This window comes from Parasteatoda tepidariorum, chromosome 7 (genome assembly GCF_043381705.1).
Source record: "Parasteatoda tepidariorum isolate YZ-2023 chromosome 7, CAS_Ptep_4.0, whole genome shotgun sequence".
In the NCBI taxonomy this organism is placed as follows: domain Eukaryota; kingdom Metazoa; phylum Arthropoda; class Arachnida; order Araneae; family Theridiidae; genus Parasteatoda; species Parasteatoda tepidariorum.
The window spans coordinates 38,483,145-38,507,715 of record NC_092210.1 but is presented as its reverse complement, the minus strand read 5'-3'; the positions used below and the strand labels follow the sequence as shown (position 1 = coordinate 38,507,715).

Sequence of the window (24,571 nt, the reverse complement as noted above, 5' to 3'; positions counted from 1 at the left end):
TCAGAAAAGACAGCAAAGGGGAAAAAAAGCAAGCTTCTTTCACCTAATTTGATGTCTGCATTGGATCGAACAAAAACCTCGGATCGCAGTGCTACATTTTTAATTGCAGCAACAGCCCAAACAGTTGGAATAAATGTAAGTGAAAGTACTGTTTCACGAAGTACACTTCGCAGACACAGAACAAAATTTCGAGCCCAGTTAGAGAAGGATTTGAAGCATAACTTCAAACCTGATGGTCCGCTCGTCTTCCACTGGGATGGGAAACTCATGGCTAGCATTTTTGGAGAAATGGAGGAAGTTGACCGCCTTCCTATTCTTGTCACAGGAAATGATGTGGAGAAATTACTTGGTGTGCCAAAACTGCCAGTTGGTACAGGCAAGGCAATTGCAAAAGCAGTATTTGATAGACTTAATGATTGGGAGATCATAGATAAAATTCAAGGCATGTGCTTTGACACCACATCTTGTAACACTGGTATTCACACAGGAGCATGTACATTATTGGAACAGAAGGTTGGAAAACAGCTCCTCAGTTTGGCTTGCGGGCATCATATTTATGAAATCATTATTGGTGATGTGTTTTCTGCAGTATTTGGACATTCTAGTGCACCTTGTGTTCTCATGTTTAAGAGATTCCAAAGTCACTGGAATTTTATAGACAAATCTTCTTTCAAATGTCCAGAAGAAACAATAGTACCTTCAGAAAATTGGAAACTATTAAAAGAAGAAGCTATTAAATTTGCCAAACATAATCTTACGTTTGAAACAAAATCATTGGCAAGAAATGACTACAGAGAGATTTTGGAACTGACTTTGATTTATCTTGGACAGGTGCCTCCACGTGGAGTACATTTTGCAGCACCAGGAGCATTCCATCATGCACGGTGGATGGCCAAAGTCATTTACTGTTTAAAAATATACATGTTTCGTGAACAGTTCAAGCTTACACCAAAAGAAGCTAAAGGGTTGAAACGATTTAATGATTTTAGCACACACTTGTACATGAAAGCCTGGTTTCGGTGCTCTAACGCAGCTGATGCACCTTTCATAGACTTAGAATTCTTGAAACATTTAAATTCGGTGAAAAATGAATGCAAAGAAATCTCAAAAGTTGCAAGCAATGGGTTGAAGAGGCATCTGTGGTACTTAAATGGTGACTTAGTCATGCTCAGCCTATTCAGCTGTCATGTAAGCACAGAAGATAAGGTTTTAATGGTTGATAAGTTGTTTAAAATAGATAAACACACAGAAGATGTAACCAATGCTTCTAAACGATTAAAGAAAAAAGAAATCGGAAATGTTAATGAAAAAGCATTGTATGATTTTGTTAATGAAAAATCTTGGATGATATTTAAGTCATGGAATATACAAGGCGATTTCTTACATTCGTCCCCATTAGAACGGAAGAAATTTGATTCTTACCATGATGGTGAAAAGAAAGAAAAATGTTTAAAGACAGTAAATAATTGCGCAGAAAGGGGCGTAGCGCTCATTATAGACTACAATGAACTGATAACTAAAGATGTAGAACAAAAACAATTCTTACTTCAAGTTGTGGAATCCCACAGAAAGAAATTTAAGGACACACAAAAACCCACAATTGTTCAAAATGTATGATTTTTTATTAGGATATTCTTCATATATGCTTACTAATAGATATTGTGTTGGCTCGCTCCCTTGTATTTTATGATATAAATAAGAAATATGTATATATGACTGTAGAATTCATGGTTTTTGATGGGAAAAATGTTTTTTTGTGTCATTAATTTATATGAAATGCAAAATTCCAAACTTCAAAGTCTTTGAGCTACCTCTAAATGTACTTCAAATGAGTTGAAATTTTGCATGGGGGCTTCTTTTGTCACGTGTACAAGTATTCAGGGTTAAGACCTGCACATTTTTAAAAAAAGTTTTTTTGGACCAGTCTAATACCTATACCATTTACAAATACCTATGATGACCTGGAGAAGTAATTAAAATTTACATATGTCTTTCTTTCTTGAGTTTATGATTATAACAACTATTAACTGATAAAAAATGAATATTAATCATGAATATAAGCTTATAAAGTATCTCTCTGGCTCTCCCTTACAAACAAATAAAATAAACTGTGTTTTTAAGTTCCACCTTTGAAAATTTGATTTCCGAAAATTTCTGTGATGAATGATTTTTTTAAACGTCTGGACCTTCCATCTCCGGAAACTTCAGGATCACTGTTAGTGAAAAATCCGGAAATCCGGATTTTTTCCAAAGCACAATCAGGCCTGATTATGGAATGGAAAATAAATAACATAGCTTTTTATTATTTTGAAACTACATAAAGACCAAGTTTTACATTTAATATTAAATAAGCTAGACTAAGCTAGGCACTGTAGTAGTCAAGATTTTAAAACCTTTTGATAAGGCTCTATTTCGGGAATGCAGTACCTTCAAAATATTCATTATTTCCGAATGAGTTATTTACAGCTTTCTTTAAGATTTAGTTAAAAATAGCTTACAAAAAAAGAAAAGTTTGCTAAAAGAAAAACATCAGAAGAATATGTAAGTTTTATAATTTATATCTTAAAATCAGAGAATGACACTAGCATCTTACGATATGTGAGAAGACTTGGCTCTACCATTAATGTAAAAAAGTATTTTTTTTGTAAGAAGTTTAAGTAACTATTTCACACACTTTTAAAAATAAAAAATTTAAAGGCATAAATTTAATTTTATTATTTTTAGCAGTCCAGTTTTAACTATTTTATTTCAACACTTACCTTGTTCATCTTGTAGCCTCTTTATGTGTGTAAATGATTCTTCCGCAGCCGAAATGAGACGTGCCTTTCGTTTTCTCACTCTACGTTCATATTCATGCTCCTCATAGAATCGTTCATTATGACTAGAGTCTCTACGATGAATGTCACTGCCCATGATACTACGATTTGTACAATTCATCGGACTATTAGGCACATTGTCCACGTCATACATCTTAAACCCAGGAGCAGATTTACGAGACTTGGTTGGTATTGTCTCTAAATATGGATTGTAAATTGAAAAATCTCTATAATAAAATTCTAATATCAAGGCAGCAGCTCGTTGTATACTCAGTTGGCCAATAGTATAACATCGACTTTCTCCATCTGGTGATCGGACAACTTTAATAAAATACTGAGCACTGAGTTGTCTGACTTCAATTAAAATAACAGCCAGATAATGAATAAATAATAAAGTATCTACAAGCGATACAGCAAAGAGCACAATGCTGTGGTAATCATCGTGGCGCTTTTCGACAATGCGAACACCATAGAAAAGCCAATAAGCAAATGTGAAAACAATCATCAATGCTAAAACAATTGCACGGAAAATAAATATTCTAGGAAGGGTGACTTTTGGCCTCCTAAAAAACAGAGCCCATGATCCAAATAGTAGTATTAAAAGTTTAAAAGATAAACTAATTAAAAGACCATCACACTCTGGTCCACACTTTTGGACTTTCCAATCCAATGCCTCCAATTTGGGTAAAATTACCATCGCAATTGGAGAAGCAAAGGCACAAAATGATAAGAGGGTCGTAAAAACAGTTCCAACCCACATGTGACAGTAAAAGCTAAGGCTAGTTTCATAATCTCCATTGAGTTTTGAAACATCGTCCATTGAGTCGGAATGATCACTCGTGTTACCAGTAATTGCTGTAGTATTATCACCCCAATTGTCATCTTGAGATAGTATCTGAACCTCTATGACTTCCTCATGTCCTCTATCAGTTCCATTGCTACATTTGCTTCCTAATGTTGAGTTGTGAGAGCGATCCAGTTTGGGAGTTCGATGTGAATGCTTTGAAGAACGATTTCGATAGTTATGATGATTTGAGCTACCATGAGTACTGTGAGCTCTACTACGACGAGATCGAGAAGATTGTTCACTGTAGCAAGATCGTACAGATTCAGTTTCCATGTTGGGCTTGCGAGGCAGATTTATACCTGTGCCAACATGGATATCTCCAGTCCATAAAGACATATCAGTCAATATGCAGTAGTATTCAATCAACCATCTTTAAGAACCTAAAAATTAAAAAGAATGTTAATAAAAAATTATTACATAACTGAAATATTAATCATAATACATAAAAAATATTCCTGATAGTTAATGATAAATGAATTAGAACAGTATGAAGATATGAGTGGATTTTTTTTTCTTCCTTTTTTTATTAAGAAATTTTTTAATTAAGTTTTCAATATGATGGGTGTAATCCCTTCTTATTGTTAAGGGTGAGATTAATAATAAACCAATGAAAAATTAGAGACATGCTGTATGTTGGTTATAATAATCTTTATCTAATTAATTTTTTAAAATTTAAACTTTTACACAACAATAAAATGAGATAAATATTTTTCGGTTACTTTCCAAAAATAAGCAAATAATTAAATACTAAATAACTCTTCCTTAATACACTTTCCCATACACAGAAAAATGGGAAAACTAGTTTGACAAAGTGACAATAGCGGGTCAAAATTAGGAGTTCAACAGGCATGCAATCAAATAGCTAACAATCAGTATCTAATCTTAACAATATCAGTTAGACTGTCAGAGCAGTTTTAAAAAGAAATCAATGAAAAGAAAATCTGAGAAATATTTATATTATAGAAATAAATAAAGTTTCATTTAAAACAGGTATAGGATATTTTGAATAATAAGGTAAAAAATAACAATCAAATGATTGTAATCAAGATACAGTAGAGTAATAAATATACAGTGTATATATCGTTTATACACAAATAAATTATTGGGCATTTACAAGTAGAAATTAAGGCTATAACTTTCATTTAAGAACAAATTAAATAGATAATAATTTAATGAAGCAATCAAAGAATCGACATATACCCAATGCACAGATAATTTATAGGAGAAATTGAAAATAATGCTAAGACTCCAATTACAATGCGACTTTCCTTTCAGTCAAATGTTGGATCAGTTATAACAAAAAATTGTCATTTCAAAAACTTTTTTTTTGCTTTGTTTTATCTATAAATATATGGAATCTTAATAAATGTGCATATTCATAGCTGAGTAAATGAGAAAATTTATTGTCTGTCAATGTCACAGATAGTATCTTTTCCCAACTCTGAGACTACATTTCCTCGAATTTCTTTATTATTAAGAAATCATTTTAAATGCAAATTTATTTAATTTTATATAGAAATAGAATTTTATAATTTTTGTAAATTTAGAAAGATGAATTGTATTATTTTAAAAAGGAATCTTCTTAGTAAAAAAGGACCCGAAATTTCAAAACAAAATGAAGAGGGTATTACCATACTGATACCTGTTCAAGTCAACTCTTATCACAAAGATGTTTAGGTGCCACATTTAAAGTTTATTATTTAACTAAATGAAGAGGGAAGAAATTTCAAAACAAAGTGAAGAGGGTATTACCATACTGGTACTTGTTCAAGTCAACTCTTATCACAAAGATGTTTAGGTGCCACATTTAAAGTTTATTATTTAACAAAATGAAAAGGGAAGAAATTTCAAAACAAAGTGAAGAGGATATTACCATACTAGTACCTGTTCAAGTCAACTCTTATCACAAAGTATAGGTGCCACATTTAAAGTTTATTATTTAATAATTAAAGTTAAAGAGTTTTTTCATAAAATGAGGATTATATATTGAACATAGTCCTTATAAATTGTAGACAATGATAAAACATCAAATTATTTCAGTAATCGATATTTTAAAAAATAACGCTATACCTAAGGGCGCATAATTCTTTTTTTTCTTTTTCTGTTGTTCAATCACAAGTTAAATAATCAGTTATAAATGCACAAATTTTAACAAAATTTCAAATGTCAATACATAACCTCATAGATTGTAATATTCAATGAATGCTGTTTCCAACTAAAACATGTACAGGAAGAACAATGAGTTTCATTAATAATGTGTTTTATTTCGCTAACATGATGAATGCAATTCTTACGAATATTCAGCTGGAGGGTCATTAATTTTACTGAATATCGTTGACCGATTAAATTGTTATATAACTTAGAATAACAATAAGGTAAAAAATGTTGTTTGATAAATATTTCACATAATTTAAACACATATGCAGTGATACAAGTAATTTTTACGGGAATATAACAAACAATATCGGAATTCGTTAATGAGATGTAATTTGACCGGAGGGTAATCAACTTTAGCAAGTATTGTTAAGAAATAAATATTTTTATAAAATTTTAAATAACAAAAAAAATCACTTAACATATTAAAATGTAAGGCTCTATCACACAAAAATCAGAAACATACATTACAATTGTCATCGGCATTTCTCACTCATCTTCAGGCGTCTTGTCACATTTGCGGTCGTGGAAATACAATATGGTATTTAGACAATGAATGCCCCTTTAATCCAGACAGGTATAGATAGAACATAATACATACTGTCAAATAACACATAAAAACTTCAAGTTCACGGATTCTGTCAACAGAAAGAAAGCAAACAAACAATTTCAAAGACTGTCATGGCGCGAGCAAAGGTTATCCTCGGGCAAGTTCATTAATTAGCACATTGTCTACATTTTCATGGCATTTTTGTGATGATTGGTTCAGATCTGATCAAATGAGCAAATTACTAAGTTATCAAGGACAAATTCATAATATTTAAATATTAAGTCCCATTTTCTGTCAAATTTTGATTATTTGACAGTTGACAACGATGATTTTAGTTTCGAAAACAAAACCAAAAACAAATAATTTTTATAAGCGATCTCCAAAAGTCAATGCAGATATCAAATAATTTTATTTAAATGAATAAATCAATTTTATAATGAAAAAACTCTGTTAATTAGTTATTTTAAAATAACTAAATTATATATATCAAAATATTAAGAGAAAAAGTATAAACTGTAACTGTGTTCATTACGCAATGTGTTGTCTAATTTGTTTACGTTTTGCATAGACTTAGGAATGAAAATAATAAATTTTCCTATACAATATTAATTAAAGATCGAATTTAATATAATAATAAGAGGTTGACGTACCACATTTTTATTTAAGATGTTTCGGAAACCTTATAAAGTCAAAACAAGTACTACAGTTAAAGGCTCTGACAGGTTAACTACTTTCGAAGTTTTCGTATAATGAAATTTTTTCACTATGAAATAAACCTTGTAAAAGGAAACAAAATAACACAAAAAAATTTTTAATACATCCTTAATGATTGGCCTTGTTAAAAAAAGTTGTACTACAACTATATTTTGAGCTTTAAGACAAATAAAAAAAAGCAGACATAATTTAAACTAAGTTTACTTCTCTGTTACATTTAGCAGAATTACTGTAAGAAGAAAGGCGGAATAATTTCGTATCGGTGTTTGTGCCTCAAAAATTGCCAAATTTTTGTCACAGCCGGCAATGACCTATGAGAAGCATAGAAAAAATAAATCACTAAATTGTTATAACATGTAACCACTTCCCGACAAACCATATTGTATATTTGTATGTATATATATATATTATATTTTGCACCTTATAAAACCTTTTGGCAAAGGTAATTTGCAAAAATTGGTACAAATAATTATAATATTTCTCCTTGAAACAAATATAATGAATTAAGACATTTCTATATCATGATTTGTCGCAACATTAAAGTTGCCAAAAGGGTCTTAAACTTACTATATTTTTTTTAAATAAAGGATATAGAGGTTTACCCAGAGATAGCTATGAGTTATACCTTATAAGTTGGTTCCTTTCTGTGATATTTTTTCTCTCTCCTTAGTTTCTTTCTCGCTGCCTAGAAGTTACCAAAACACAGAGCAGGATATAGATAGACAGACCTGCCACAGAGCAGGATATAAATATCTTAATAATAAAGATGTAAATTTGCAGAAATCCTCATTAAATGACAACTTAAGATTTTGAGACATGCTGCTCTAAAATTCAAATACCAAAGAGTTTACGACAACTGAACTTTTGAACCTGAAATTTGCATTTAGTTACCAAAATAAGAGTTCTTTATTTCCAGAAAAATTTTGTTACATATTTTTAGAAAAGTGGAATGTTGCTTCTAAATTCTGTTAAATAAGAATTTTTCGATGATTTTAACTCTGTTTTGATTTGTATTCTTACGAGTTAAATGTTATTATGAGTATTAACTATATTTTTAGTTCAACACAGTTTAATATATATATTCAAGACATACATGTGCAAAACAGTTAAATTTTCAAACAAAAAAATTTGAAAAGATTACAGCATTTTTTTATAGTTTTTTCTTTTAGGAATATTGTACCAAAATATTAAATAGATTTGTGTTAAAATGTAAAAGGCACTGCATTATATGTCTAGCTCCGTGACAAGTCATCTTCCAAAAAAATATGCTCAAAACGAAGATGACTGCAGAATTTCAGCTTTTACTCTAATAAGCAAATGGCGTCACAAAAGAGTAGATTGACTGGATAAAGATCTCGAGACTGGTTAAAACAATGGAGAATGAGCATTTTTAAGATCTGATATTAATGCACTATAGTTAATTACAAAATTACATTTATTATTTGGACTGTATTGATTACAAAACTTTGAATGTAATTTACTCAAAATAATGTTTCTCTTACTTTCTCTTTCTGTATCTCTAACTATGTAGTACAATTTTTAACCAATATATTGCTTAAAATTTTGGCAAAATGTTCACAAAAGATATAGTTTTGGTTGCTTTTAGGAATTTTTTAATTGGGCTGACTGGTTTTGAGTAATCCACAAAAATGTAATTATTTTGTGTCATGTTTTACTTTTTTTAAAAAATGCTGCCATTTTGTAAAAAAATATATATACTTTTACAAATCCTACATGCAACGAAAACTACATTCATATAGTTTGAAAAAAGTAACAGAATCAAATTTGGATGAATTTTTTTCAATGTAAGAATGCAGCAAGTTATAGAAAATTTTATAAAACAGTTATAAACATTATCTTGTCGAAGCTCTAAGTTTTTAAATTTTGTGTTCGGAACATGAGAAAATGAAGATTAAAATATGTAAAATAGGATAAAGAAAATGCATTAATTTTATCATTGTCGCAAAATTCTTTCTTTTTCACAGGCTTTTACTGTGTTGTTCCCCCTCAATTAAATCTTTTCAATTAAATCTCGACATATTTATTTTTCAATTTTCATTTAACGCTACTCTGTGGTTTTTTGAAAATGTCTGCTGCTTTGTGTTTTGGTAAGGTTGGCAAGTCTGGGCAAGGTAAACCTTATTATGCCACATGTATTAATCAGTTAAAAACTTTTAGCACTATTTAGTAGTTCTAACTACAAATTACAAAATTTTGTCTTAAACAGTATCAGGCAAGATAAGTTTAGATCTATCTAAAAATTATGTTACATATGCATGTATAATTTTCAAATGATCCCAAATTAAACCTTTTTAAAAATTAAAAAAATTCCTTAAAATGTTTTAATTAAAATTATACTGTTATTCTAAACTGTGAAGGTTTTAAAAAAACTGTTACCAAAAAAATTATATTAAATTTAGCAAATTGTCTTTGATATAGACATTTAATTCTTATCAACCTTATTTCTAATAGGAGAAAGCTGAAAAGTCTTGTAGAAAATCATTTTCCTTCTATACCTGCTGAAGATCTTAATGCGTTGATCCCTAATAAAGGTGAAATGAATCAGGTGAAAGCTTTAACACATTCAGGTACTATTGCTATGATCTATTATTCAGGCTTAAATCCAGTGTTCTTTCAAATTTGGGACACATGTTATCCTACATTATACACACTTTGGAAATATCCTAGTCTACTCCCAACAATAACTATGGTTCCTCCAGTGACAGAAAAAATTGCTAATGGTGCTGACTTGATGGCTCCTGGAGTTGTTGTAAGTGATTCAACAATTAAAGAAATGAATAATTTAAAAACAAAAGATGTTTGTGCTGTAAAAGTAATAGGCAATAAGGCAGCTTTTGCTGTTGGTACTGCTATGATGTCTGTAGAAGAGCTATGTATAGATGGGGTAAAAGGAAAAGCTATGTCTATAGTTCATTTTTATGGTGATTTGTTACATTTATCTGGTGAGCATCAAGAAATGCCTTTACTATTAGAGCCTGCAGAGGTTCCTAGTGATACAGAAGATGATTCATCCAAAAGTCAAAATGATGCTTCTCCTGACAAAAAAACAGATGATTCATCTTCAATGGAAATATTAAGTAATTGCAGTGAGAATAAGGTTACAAATGAAATGAATGAATTAAATCTTAATAAAGAAAGTAGGGCAGAAGAAGATATTCCTGATTATTCAATGGATGAAATACTTCTTAATTGTTTCTTGGCTGTTGTTAAAGTTTCTGGAAAGAAAATTAATCTTCCAGTTTTGACTAGTACGTTCTATGGGGCACATGTTTTAAAATCATGCCCGTCCTCGTTAACTTTAGATATTAAGAAAACAACTTATAAAAAGTTTTCTGTTTTTTTAAAGAAAATGCAGACAGAAGGTGTTATAGAAATCAAAGAACTAACCAAAGGTGTTGAAAGCATTATTTCTATCAATATGGATCGTGAAATTGTTACTTCATTTCGTCTACATCCTATTTTCAAAAAGCACTTAAAGGAAGAAAAAGAACGACTGGCAGAAGCTTCCTCTGAAGGTGTCCAGACATCATATAAATTTCCTCTAGTTACAGAACTTTATGTTATAACTGCACAAGTAAAAGAGCTTTTTACGCCTTATCAAATAAGGTATAAAATCCAAGTAATTAACTATATTAGTTATAGTTTTTTTAATGTATGATTAATATCTGTTAAATACTTGTTAATATAGGCTATAAGTATAATACATATATGTGTTGTTTTTTTTAATAGAAAATTAGGTATTTCACAATATCATTTTGCTCAAAAATCGAATTCAAAATTTAAATTTTTGTGTAAAATTTATAATTTTTTATGTAACTCTAGACTTTCATGCAAAAACTAATATAATTCTTAAATATTTTTTTCAATTTCTTAAACAGTATATGTAATAATAAACGGCTGAAATCGACACATGAATGAAATCCATTATTTATTAGTTTAAAGTCTCTGAAAAATAAAAAAGTAAAAATTTTTATTTTGAATTTTTTTTCTCTGAAACTTGAATTGATTTCATTTAAATCTAGGATAAACAAATTTTATTCTGAGAAATATTATTTTTGTGTCCAATTTCAACACTTTAATTATATATACAGTAGAGCGCCGATTATCCGAACTGCTCGGGACCGAATATGGTTCGGATAATTGGAAAGTTGTTTAAAATCTAGTGTAAAAGATTATTGTTTATGCCCTTTGAACTTTTTGTAGGCTTAGGACTGGCAGTACTATCTAAAATAGCTCTGGCGTGTTTAAAAGTTTTTTTTTTCCAATTTTTAAATATTTTTTATTTATTTTTTTAAACTTTTTTTTTTCATTTTGAGCTATTTGTATCATATTTCAGCTTTTTAGAATTTTTTTGTCAATTACTAATTTTACCACATTTTTCTTTATTTTTCATTGCAAAAGAAATCCAACAAAGACTTTTGTTTCTAAGAAGATGCTCTTCTTTGAGCAGGCATATCCCTTAATCTTTTTAAATAAATAAACTGAACTGGATCAACATCATGTTGACATTCTAGCCTGTTCATTGCAAAATCTAATGAATTGCATGCTTCTATATGAGAAGTCCAATATCTTGAACTTGATCACCTACTTCTTCCTCTTCGTCTGTCGAGTTCCGATTTTCATTCAAAATTTCAGCAACAATTTCATCATCTTCATCCGAAAGATCTACTGCTTCAGAAACTTCAGTTTAGTTTGTTTTTCTGTTAAGAATTTCATTCCAAGATTTAAGATTCCAAGCACTGTAATCACTAATCATTAACCATCAATGACAACTACCCATCCCTCAATTGTAGAACTTCAGCACTTATCTATTCATAAACTCCTTCCACATTTCAACCATTGTGGACTGTCAAAATAAAGCTGGCATTCTTGGAAAATAATTTTCAGTTGAAGAGGGCAGGGTATGTAGCTTTGACTGTATCGCAATACATGTATGTATGGCTACTATAAGAAAACTGCTAAAGAAGGTTGTAAATTAAATATGGTCTTCAGATGTAGCGGATATTATTTATTCTTCTAAATTTAGAAAGATTGTTGATAGGTTAAAAAATATTCTAAACTTAAAAAAAAAAAAATAATAATNTTCGTCTACATCCTATTTTCAAAAAGCACTTAAAGGAAGAAAAAGAACGACTAGCAGAAGCTTCCTCTGAAGGTGTCCAGACATCATATAAATTTCCTCTAGTTACGGAACTTTATGTTATAACTGCACAAGTAAAAGAGCTTTTTACGCCTTATCAAATAAGGTATAAAATACAAATAATTAACTATATTAGTTATAGTTTTTTTAATATATGATTAATATCTGTTAAACGCTTGTTAATATAGGCTATAAGTATAATACATATATGTGTTTTTTTAATGGAAAATTAGGTATTTCACAATATCATTTTGCACTAAATCGAATTCAAATTTTAAATTTTTGTGCAAAATTTATAATTTTTTATATAACGCTAGACTTTCATGCAAAAACTAATATATAATTCTTAAATATTTTTTTCAATTTCTTAAATCAGTATAATTATAAATGTATGAAATTGACATATGATCAATTATGTTGATAAATTTTTTAGACTAATTGGTATCAAAGATGCTTTCATGCAAAAACTAATTTAATTCTTAAATATTTTTTTCAATTTCTTAATCAGTATAATAATAAACGGCTTAAATCGACACATGAATGAAATCCATTAAAGCCTCTGAAAAATAAAAACTTAAAAAATTCTTGTTTTGAATTTTTTTCACTGAAACTTCAATTGATTTCATTTAAATCTAGGGTAAACAAATTTTATTCAGAGAAAGTTTATTTTTGTGTCCAATTTCAACACTTTAATTATATATATATATTAATTTATAATTTATTACTATTATATATGTATTAATTTATAATAGTTAATTAATAATGTTGAAAGTTTGTCCCACAATCAATCTTAATGTATGCGTTTTTTGGTTATTAGATTAAAACTAATTAACATTTGGATTTGTTTAACACAATAATAAAACTGCAGTTTGCATTCATTAATATAAATGCTTATTAAAACAAATTCAATAGAAAATTATTTAAACAATTAGGGTATGTTTCGGATTAATAAATACCTAACGGATACAGACTTTGCTTAGAAAAAAAGCGATAATTAGCAGAAATTACAAATTTTTAAAACTATTTTATGAAGTAAACATTGTCAGCAAATGAAGACTTTGAATTTGAGACAAAATATGCATTTTATTGAATGTTCATTATATTCTCATTTATGATTTTGAAATCATTCCTTAATTTAATTTTTCAATTTGATTTGCAACTGAACTATTCTTAAATTAAGAATCAGATTATCAAATTATCAGAACAATTTGTGTATCTTTCTGATTAATAAAGTGATGCAGACTTTGTTTTTAAAGCAATAATTAACAGGAATTAGAGATTCTTAATGCTGATTTACAAAATCAATATCATACACAAATGAAAAATTTAAATTTGAACTAAATTATAAATTTTGTTGAATGTTTATTATATTCTCATTTTGACTTTAAAATCATTCCTTGATTTAATTTTTCTATTTTATTTGTGAATTGATTTGTAACTCAAATATTCTTAGACTAAAAATTGATTTTGCCTTTAGCTTATTTATACTTTTTTTCCTGAAATTGTTTATTTATTTATTGATTTGAAATGCTCAATAAAGCAATTATGATTTTATGAAAAACAAATAAAAGTTAAACAAATTAAAGAATAATAACAAAATGTTTTGAATTTTTTGTACTTAGAAAAGGAGACACAGTGACGGCTATTACTATACGAGATGTTATGAAGAAATTCGTCAAGGAAAACTCTCTTCAAAATGAACACAATCCTAAGTAGAAAGAGTTTTTTTTTTTTAATTATATTTTATAAAATAAATGGTCTAAAAAAAACTTTTTCTAAGTTAATTTATTAATTGCCTAGTAAGTAAAAACATGTACTATATTTTTTCTACTTTATTCTACAATTTCTACTATATTTAAAATTTTGTTTGGCTAAAAACATGTATGTTCAATTACAGCTTCTTTGTATAGATTTGATATCATTGGGCTCAATAACTTTTTATGTAATTTACAGCTTGTAAAATTTTAAAATTTAATTTTCACATTACATAATGGTGGTATGCTAAACAATAAAACTCGTAAAAGATATGGTGTATCATTTAATTAATCGTACTATAAACACAAATTTACATACTCATTTGTACAGTTGAATTTATTTTCTGGTAAATTTGCGATTGTATCGTGTGAAAATAAAAGAAGTTATCAATCCAGCACAAATCATAAACAATATTCAAAAACACCAACAAACTTTTGTTTTACTCATCTTCTTGCAAATTAAAATTATGTTATATCTTTATAAGCTATGAAGTTACAACATTTAATGTCGGAAAATAGTTTTTGTGTGTAATCTTCAATTTTACAGAATAAGTATTCCTTTCTCTTTCATATGTAGTAGTGTTTTTCTTTTATGGTCCTTAACTCACCAAACTTGATAAAAATAGTATGCTTAATCAGCAATTATCATGCCACACCTGTCCTATAACTAAATGGAAGAAAGTATCAAAATAATTTCATTTTTTGTTCCATCCTTAAAATGACATATTGTCGTAACAAAATTGTAGTTTATATTAATGCAAATAAAGTGTACTTAGTAAGAAAATGTCCTATAATATAACAAATAGGAAAAAAAGTTTAAATTTGATGTTTACTTTCAATTTCTCATGTCTTATTTAAAAAAAAACTTAACTTGCAATAGGGAAGTAAACAAGAAGCAAAAATATTGCCCTTACTGTAAAAATATATATATGTATACAGTAGGGAACCGATTATCCGGAACGATCGGGACCATCGCTATTCCGGATAACTGATTTTTCCGGTTTTCTGAATCACTACAAAAAGCTGTTTTTTTTAATTAAGCCCATTTAAAAAAAATATTTGGAAATAATCTTAAAAAGAAGAAAAAACGATGAAGTAATACACTAATGATTANTAAATATGTATACAGTAGGGAACTGATTATCCGGAACGATCGGGACCATCGCTATTCTGGATAACTGATTTTTCTGGTTTTCTGAATCGCTACAAAAAGCCGTTTTTTTTTAATTGTTAAACCCATTTAAGAAACATATTTGGAAATAATCTTAAAAGGAAGGAAAAACGATGAAGTAATACACTAATGATTATTTCCATAATGATGGTAAGGTCCATAATGATCTTTCAAAAAAGAAAGAAAAATCTTATGAGGAAAAAAAATTTTTTTTTCTTCAAAAAATGGCGGGAAAATTTATCGAATTTCATTCCGGCTTTCTCGTCGCCAATAGCCCATTGTGCAGCTCTAGTGCGACGTAAATTAACAACAACAACAACAACATTCCGGCTTTCTGATTTCCGGATAACGGGTTCTGTACTGTATTTACATTGAGACTTTTTCCTCTGTTATTCTTTCTTTGTTGTGTTTTTGCAGCACAACATACTATTATTTTCACTTAGAAAATTAGAGATAAAAATTATTTAGGTTTTAATAAACTAACGCTTATGAAAGATTTAATTTGTTAACATTTTATTCAATTATGATTATTTTATCCTAGCAGCACTATTTACCTAGCAATATTGTGATAAAACAATTTAGCGATGAACATGCATTTATGTAGATTGTTTGTTTTAGTAAATATATCAATAATATTGCCGTTTTTCAAAACAAATTATATTGTATGATTCTTAATTTAAGATGCACAAAATATTATCAAATTCATTATGTTAAATATTGTAAGTGATATGTTTATTTATATTATATCATTGTTGTGTAAAAAAACTACTTTTGATTAGCTACTCCTAATTTAATGATGCTTTCTGCATTTCTAATACGTATTTATTTTAGGGAAGTTGTTCTTAATCCGATTTTATGTGATTGTGTTTCAAAAAGAGGAGAAAATAGAACAACAATGCTATGGGATGAACTTTTTGATGCGTAATTATAAATAAATTTCTTAATTTATGTTAAAATTATGTGAATTTCTTTGATTATTTTAGTTTTTCATTCTGCTTATCTAAATGCTAGGACCTCTTTTTAAGGACTTTTCTGAAAATTCATAAATTTTTTTTTTATATATATATATTTTGTTTAAGTACGCAATTTTTTTAAGCATCCATTTATTTTATTAATGACTCGAGCTCTCTGTTGTTAATACCTTTTTATTCGTATCTCTAAGTATTATTTGTATTCAAAAACTCTTTTTATTAATTGTAACAATTGAAAGAAAAGTTTTATTTACTTATTTTAAAATTTCACATAATTTTAGATTTTTTTTCTTTTCATTTTGCTTTNACATGTATATATATATATATATATATATACCTTTTTTATACATACTTTTCCAGATTATTTTACAATTTTTGCATTATTGAGTTAATATGAACATTTGGAAACGTTGGATATTTTTTTTAAAGAATTTAACAGTAATTTACTTTTTTTACTAAGACCTAAAATATTTTTTCAGAGTTCTTTAAAGTTTAATAAAGTCAGCATCAAGTATATTTCCATTTTAAACCTGTATTTGATTTATAGTTGCCTTACAGAGATTTATTTTACTAACTTTTTCTGTTTAATTTAAAATTATAAACTAACTTTTTTTTAAAAAATATGAGATTAAATTTTTTTAATATTGTTATTATCAATTTTAATGTTGTTATTGTTAATTTAAAATTCATTAAATTATGTTAATACATTTTTCCCCCTTTTTAGAATAACTTCGAGGATGACCCATGCATATCAAATCGAATTTGAAGACAAAGAAGCCATTATTAAAAAAGGGAAATTAGAACCTATAAAAGTAACTGTTGATACAAGAACTGGAAATAAAAAGGTATATTGTAGTCTAACACATCTTTCTATTCACTCTACATATATTTTTCTCTTTATATTTTTGTAGTTTGTTAGAGCAAATTAAAATTTATGATTTCTTTTTCATTTAACTTTTGTTTTGAATTTTAACAACCCTATATGTTGAATTCTGATAGTTATTCTTATCAATGAAGTGTTGCAAATTTTTATTGTGTGTCTATCAATATTTTAAATTCTTTTGTTACTGTTTAAAAATAGTTATAGTACTTTAAGCTTATCAAAATATCTGTGCCCATCAGTATTATTAGCTTTTAGTTTGTTTTTTTTTTTCTTTTTTTTTTGAGATTGTTATATCTATGTAGTAATATAGTACTACAAATAAGTATTGTAAATTAGAAATAAATTATTTCTAATATATCCAATAGATACAGTTTAAATTTTTAACATCTATTTTTCATTCATATGCTTTAAAACCTTGTAAAAACATTATTGTAAGTTATAGCTATTTACTTTTTACCTTGTTTTGTTTTAAAACCAGTTTATCAATTTCTACAGGTGTTTTTTCTTTTTTTTTTCCTTCTTTTTTTTAAACATTCAATGCAAGTTTGTTGTTTTTTTCTTTCTTTTTTTACTGTTAAAAATAAATTTATTTTGAAACTATTTTAAGAAAGGAAGAAGTTCATTTATCCATTTTTATTATAGTAAGAATATGTTTTAACCTTTTTTTAAGCCAATTGAAATATTTTTTATAAATATTAAAAAAATAGTTCAATATAAAACTATTGTACTTTCTCTTACTATTTTTTAGGCTGACTCCTTTGTTTTTGCACCATCTTTTGAATTTCTGATATCTCCCCATGTTTAAAGTTTAAAACAGGGTATCCGCGCACCTGAAAAGTCATGAAAAATCATGGAAAGTCATGAATTTCAGTATTGAACAAAATTTGTCATGAAATGTCATGATTTTAACTATTTTTTTAAAAAAATCATGGAAATTCATGGATTTAGGTGTCTGAAAAATCTAATTTTTAAAATGGAATCTCCCTCCCCCCAATTTCATCCTGTTCCAAATATCTGAATTTCTAACAAAATCACCACTCAGTCATATTTTATTTGAATATAAAATGANATTGTTTTATCTATGTAGTAATATAGTACTATAAATAAGTATTGTAAATTAGAAATAAATTATTTCTAATATATCCAATAGATACAGTTTAAATTTTTAACATCTATTTTTCATTCATATGTTTTAAAACCTTGTAAAAACATTATTGTAAGTTATAGCTATTTACTTTTTACTTTGTTTAGTTTTAAAACTAGTATATAAATTTTTTACAGGTGTTTTTTTTTCTTCTTTTTTTTTCTTTCAACATTCAATACAAGTTTGTTGTTTTTTTTCTTTTTTTACTGTTGAAAATAAATTGATTTTGAAACTTTTTTAAGAAAGGAAGAAGTTCATTTATCAATTTTTTATATAGTAAGAATCTGTTTTAACCTTTTTTTAAGCCAATTAAAATCTATGTTTTTTGGGAGGGGGGGCCGGGATAGCCTAGTCGGTAGGGCGCTGGGCCCATGTCTGAGAGTTCGTGGGTTCGAACCCCGTCGGCCGAAGACCCCGTCGGCCCGTTAAATCTGTCGAGTCGCAAAAGTCCTTCATGTTCCCATAACAAATCAATACCTCTGGGGGTACTGGATTGGAGATTGATCGTTCTCTGATTCAGGTCAAAATTACGATCTGTGGATGAATGAATGGATATGTGAATTGGTCCGCCATATAAAACGGGCTGTGACGTGTGTGTAGCTGAAGTCAAATTCTTAGCCATAGGATGGCGCCACTGAAAAACAAGAAGCACACACTCTGTCTTAAGTTTGCTCGGTTTCATCAAGCAAGCTTGCCCGTGTGGCAAGTGGCATTAGAAACAACACAACAACAACAAAATATTTTTTATAAATATTAAAAAAATAGTTCAATATGAAACTATTATACTTTCTCTTAATATTTTTTTGGCTGACTCCTTTGTTTTTCCACCATCTTTTGAATTTCTGATATCTCCCCATGTTTAAGGTTTAAAAGTTCCTCAGTATAAAAAAATTTTGCATTTGCAAATTTTTTAAAAACATTTCATAAATATGGTTTAACAGTTTCATAAATATGCTTTAACGTATGCATATTAAATGCTATTAACTTAAACCATTGAAGCATTGAGCCTCAGGATAAAGTTGTATTTGAATTTCTTTAATAAACATTGATTGCACAGAGGAAAATAAGTTTTTTGATCAGAAAACCTTGCAGTATAAAGTAATGAATAAGCTGTGACTGTGTGTTCAGCTGAAGCTGTGTGTTCAGAAGATTAAAAAAAATAATAATAATAAAAATTATAAAGTTTTATATATTATTTATAAATTTGTTTTGAAAATTAAGTTTTGCAAAAAAGGGAATTTTGACATTAAAAATGATTTTTAAAAAATGAACATATCACATAAGGACTAACTTAGTAGAGTTGTTTTATACAATTAGTCAAATGTTGTTAATGTTCAGTATAATGTAAATAATGTGTTGTTAAAAAAATTCTTTATATAATTTAAAAGTACCTTGGTAGTTCATAATTCATTAACCATAATTTGTTCACAATTCACTGATTTTCATTTTAAATATTTTCAACAATGACATTAAATCTTAATATTGCAATACCATGCAGAGTTTTATATCATGTGAACCATAATACCTTTCAACAAATGCTGAAAAGTTACAGAAAATGTTGTTTTACGATGGAAGTCATGATAGATTTAATCAGTAGTAATTTTTTGTACTTATTGTAGCTCACTGTTATGTTTGAAAAAGACTTTTTCTATTGTACTTACTATTTTTAATTATTTATAAAAAAAAAATTAGAGGTAGAAGCGAGAAGGCAAAGATAGGTGATGTTACTCGCACGAGACAAGCAACGGCAAGAGAACTATTACAAATGTCCATGGTATTTACAATACATAATTTGCATATTTTCAATGCTATTGAAAATTATATTAAAACAAACTGCTGACAATTTACTAAAAATTTTAAGAAATGCAAATTACAACTTGTTAAAAAGTCTTGATGTTGCAACCAATGAATATGTTATCTAGCAATGTGCCACACAATTATTACAAGAGGTAGATAAAGATAAACCCCGATGTGAATAAAATTTAATTTGGTGAGTTACATTAGCAATTTGACGCTTTCAATACTGTCAATCCACAGAATGTCACAAGGTCGATAAAGGTCTTTGAATTTTCCCTTTTTTACTCGATTTTCTTCCATGCTTGTTAAACACCAGACTTGTGTAAGCCCTTACAAAAATTTAAAGTATTTTTGAGGTGTTAAGGTTGATTTGAGGTTTATTTGAAGTTGACTTTAAAAACAACCTTAAAAAGCAAACCTCCCGAGGCTTATAATCAAGGTGTATGAAGTTGTTTTATTTACACTTTAGGATGTTTTGAGGTTGATAGAAATCTACCGTAGAACAACCAGCATAGAGAGTTTGTTTTTAAGGTATATATGTTATTTTTTCTGCACTGTAAGCAAATAAGTATATTTGAGATGTCAATAATTTCCCCCGATTTCAACTAAAAGTGTTACTGAGCTATAAAGGAAGTTGATTTGATGATGTATAAATAAGGCTGATATTTAGGTTTATTGATCAGGTTATTTTTGGTGCAAAACATAAGTCTAATTTTCTACCTCCAGTGTATTTTTTTACATTTGTCAACCTCAAAACCACCTCAACTCATTAATTTTTTTGTAAGGAGATTTTTTTTTTTAAATATTACTGAATTTTTTTTATGGTTCTTAATCTACTAAACCATGATTCCTAGCAATTCCAAACCAAAAATAATCTATGTGTTTTATTTATTTTAAGAAAAATTACTAAATTATTTACTAAATCTGATATTATATTTACAACAGCACTTGATAGGTTTAATTTCATTATATTAGTACATTTAAAATTTAAAAACTTAATTATTTACGAAGCGCTTCCGAATTTGATAAAGTTTTGTTCACTTACTAAAATAGCTCTATAATCAATATTTAGCAGTTGTTTTCATATGCAATATTCAAAGCAACTATTTAGTTTTAATAGTATGTTAAAGGAAAGATTTGTTTTATTTAACTACATTGCTGTGAAAATTCTTATTTGGTAAATGTTCATAAGAGAGTTTTAGTCAAGATATAATAATGTTTTAACATAATTATTTAACTTTTAGGTAACTCTAATTCAGAACTTGGAAATATATGGTATAAAACCAGAATTACTTGCCCAACATGTTGCTGTAGCATGTGCAGCTAGTACTTCTATAACTCCTACACAAAATGCTAAGGGAACATTGGTGCTTATTCAAGGAAATCAAGTTCGTTATCTTCAAAAACTCTTTTTAGGTAAGTGTTAGATCTTGCTTACAGAACTTGTTTTACCTTACCTGAGCTTTTCATATATTCATTTGCTTTTTTATATTTAGCTTGATAAAAGCTGTGGCTTTATTATTGATTCAGTTTTTTTTTAACCTGTTTTTACTTGAATTCTCTAATTATTAGACTTTTTCTTGGTGTAAGGGAAGAAATAAATTAATATTTCACTTGTCATAGTAAAGTAGGAATTTNTATTCTAAAAAATAGAAATCGAAAGAATTTTGTAAAAGGGAGGGAAACTCTAAAAATTTGTAAATACTCAATGACAAAACAAAAAACCATTAAGAAATGCAATACTTCAGAATAATTGAATATATTCAAGTGTTTAAAAGCAAATTATAATAACATGCAATAACAAAAATCCATTTCAAGAAATAACAGAAATCCACTTCAAAAAGAAATTATTCAATTTTTATCAGGACTTTTATGACCCAACGGGACTTCAAAGTCCCAAAAGAACAATAATACGTCATGTTAGAAAATTTTTACTTAGATGGTTATGTTTTGAATTAAAATTACAAGAAAGTTCATAAAGAATAGGCAAAAAAATATAAAGTACTTACCAATAAATATTCTGTTGTTACGAAGCTTGGAAGTACGTCAGTAATTTTCCAGCAAAATGGCAGTTCAAACTGAGCGCATGACTAAAGTGTTCACTCATATCCACGCGGAACAAATCGTTTTATATAGTGCTGCCATCTACTGATCATTAGAAGAAGGTTTAAATGAAAGAACTTAAAAGTCCCGTTGGAATTCATGCAAGACTTTTAATTTCATTTGACTTTATATTAAGTGGGACTTACAAGTCCCGTCGAGACATAAAGGGTATTTTAAGCCAGTGCCTTCTATGAAAATTATGAAAATGCAAAGCTGTTTGTGATATAATTTTGTAATATTTAACGAGTTACTTCAATACTGCAGTGTCTAAGCTTTAAAAAATTTGCAAAAATTGAGAATTGTTCATTTCTTTTAATGATTTTCTTCTATATGAAAGTAATCTCTCCAAATTGGCAATTTTTGAAAAAAGTTAACTAGTTTTTAAAATATTTAATCTGTTTGTCCATTCTAAGAACCTGTTATATCTTTACATCAAGATGGCATATATTGTTTAAAGTAACTGCTCTGCTTCGTGTAAAAGACACTAAACGGTAAGGTAGTTTTTATTTTATTTATTTAACCTGGCAAAAGAACTTGAAAAACACTATATAAAAAGGAGAGGAGAATTAGTTTTGTACATCTATACTTGGGGTCGTCTTTATAGGAAACACAATAAGCATTACTTCACTTACAAAGAACTATCTTTTTTCTGTGAGCTGCAAATGAAATTTTGACTAGTTTGTATATGTCAACATTTTGATTTTCTAAGAACTGAACATTTAAGTAACAAAAAGTGATTAATTTTATTATGATAAAGAAAACTGATTGATTAATTTTATTATGATAAAGAAAACTGATTGATTAATTTTATTATGATAAAGGAATATGATGACAGTTGTTATTTTTCCTTAATTTATTTGCTGTTTTATAGTTTAACTAAATCTTCATGGGATCCACATCTAAAAAGGAATATGATACATAATTATCTTGATTCTTAATTCTAAAAAGTATTAAGTATGAAAAGTTGATTATTTGAAGATTTAAATTATCCAAAATAGTGGTCCCAAATATTTATTCTTACTATTTTCACAATGTCTTATTAACCTTTTATTGTAAATGGAACAGAAAATGGGTAAACTGTTACTACAATACTCATTCAATCTTGCAAAGATTTGCTTTGCTCTGAACATATAGTTATTGAGTTTCTATTGCATTTTGCGAATATATGAGCAATTTAAAAATAAGAGCTATTTAGCCAATCTACCTTGGGAAAAGTAACATTATGCTTTTTTTATCTAGCGGAAATTTGTTCATATGAGAATGTTTTAATAATTACCTTATTATGCTACTGTTTTGTGTTAACAGAATCTTGAAAACCACATTTTTTTTTAAATTTTCATTTAACAAAAACATTTTTGTTTGAAAAAATAATATATTTTACCGCATCAAAACTTTCAAAGAAAAGTTGTTTCAAAATCACTCTCATAACTTTTTCTGATTAACTTATAAATTAAAAGAGAGAAGGTGTCTTTGATAATCCATTTATAATCTTAAGGAATATTACTCTTGTCTAAGTCTATATGTTTGTTGATAAATAATTACAGGTTTTTTAACTGCAGCAGAATCCTGGTTATCAAAAATGCATAGGCTCAACGTATAAAAAAAATGAATAAATAATTCATAAAAAACCGACCGGTTCATTATGCACCAAGCGAAACATGTAAAGTAAAAGTGATGTTAAAACTCCTGAGAAGACCTAGATTTGAAAGCTACTTAAGGTTAAAAAGCTTTTAAAAAATAATGAATAAAAAGAATTTAGAATTAATGTATATCAAAATCCTGTATTGAAAACAGTTATTCATAATGATCTACTTTTCTCGTGTTTATCAAGTTGAGTGATAAAGTTGCACCTGCCAGATTTCTTTAACATATTTGATTCATTTAATTTTGATTGGTAGATGAAGTGATGTATATACAGGAGTAATGATTCGTTAATAGCACAGCTATACTTCTTTTGTTTTTTCTTGATAATAATATATATTTTAATTCATAATATATTTTGTCATTCAAAATTCACTGGAAATAAATTGTTATCAGTTATTTTAACTTCTTTTTTTCAGTTTCATTAGTAAAAAGAAGGGACTTGTTTTTTTTAATAACTGTGATCCTGCTGTAATTGTTATAACTGGCTGCCTGATTAATAGTTTTTTGTTCTTATTTCATAGATATATATAAAGTCCCAAGAAAGTATTTGCAAGGACTAGAAAATGTTCCTAAGAAAAAATGACATTCTTTATTGTTTTTAAAGAAATAATTATTCTAAGCTTAATTATTATTTATAATAAATAAAGATATTTATTTGAGAAACTCCATGAATATTGTATTATTTATATTTGATGGTCTTTACCTTTTTCTTTCTTTCTTTCTTCAAATGCTTCATATGTTAGCAGCATTCATTCATAGCAGCAAATGTGTATTAAAAATAAAAAATGTGTGTATTATACAATTACATATTGCTTTTGTAATTAGAGCACAAAATTATTGTTGACTTTTTTAAAATATTCAA

The 24,571-nt window shown here is 27.8% G+C and overlaps 2 protein-coding genes across 2 annotated transcripts in view; one reads left to right on the top strand and one right to left on the bottom strand.

The window, feature by feature from the left end:
* LOC107455627 (Strabismus domain-containing protein Vang) overlaps positions 1 to 6,707 on the bottom strand; it is a 14,912-nt gene extending 8,205 nt beyond the window's left edge. The window contains exons 1-2 of the mRNA XM_043055309.2: positions 6,284 to 6,707; positions 2,760 to 4,043 (exon numbers count right to left, since the gene is read on the bottom strand). Of these exons, the coding sequence (XP_042911243.1) occupies positions 2,760 to 3,999 (1,240 nt within the window). The 5' untranslated portion in view covers positions 4,000 to 4,043; positions 6,284 to 6,707. The remainder of the gene's footprint in view (positions 1 to 2,759; positions 4,044 to 6,283) is intronic.
* Positions 6,708 to 6,870: 163 nt separating this feature from the next.
* LOC107455628 (eukaryotic translation initiation factor 2D) lies at positions 6,871 to 24,370 on the top strand. The gene is made up of 7 exons (XM_043055193.2): positions 6,871 to 7,089; positions 9,554 to 10,708; positions 13,865 to 13,954; positions 15,999 to 16,088; positions 16,863 to 16,983; positions 21,207 to 21,378; positions 24,231 to 24,370. The coding sequence occupies exons 1-7, from the start codon at positions 7,034 to 7,036 to the stop codon at positions 24,290 to 24,292; spliced, it is 1,746 nt and encodes a 581-aa protein (XP_042911127.1). The 5' UTR covers positions 6,871 to 7,033; the 3' UTR covers positions 24,293 to 24,370.
* The last annotated feature ends 201 nt before the right edge of the window (positions 24,371 to 24,571 follow it).

Coding starts and splice junctions, on each gene's coding strand:
- LOC107455628 (XM_043055193.2), top strand. CDS start 7,034: ATGTTTCGGAAACCTTATAAAGTCAAAACAAGTACTACAGTTAAAGGC. Junction 10,709..13,864: donor TTTACGCCTTATCAAATAAG/GTATAAAATCCA, acceptor TTTTGTACTTAG/AAAAGGAGACACAGTGACGG. Junction 16,089..16,862: donor TGGGATGAACTTTTTGATGC/GTAATTATAAAT, acceptor CCCCCTTTTTAG/AATAACTTCGAGGATGACCC.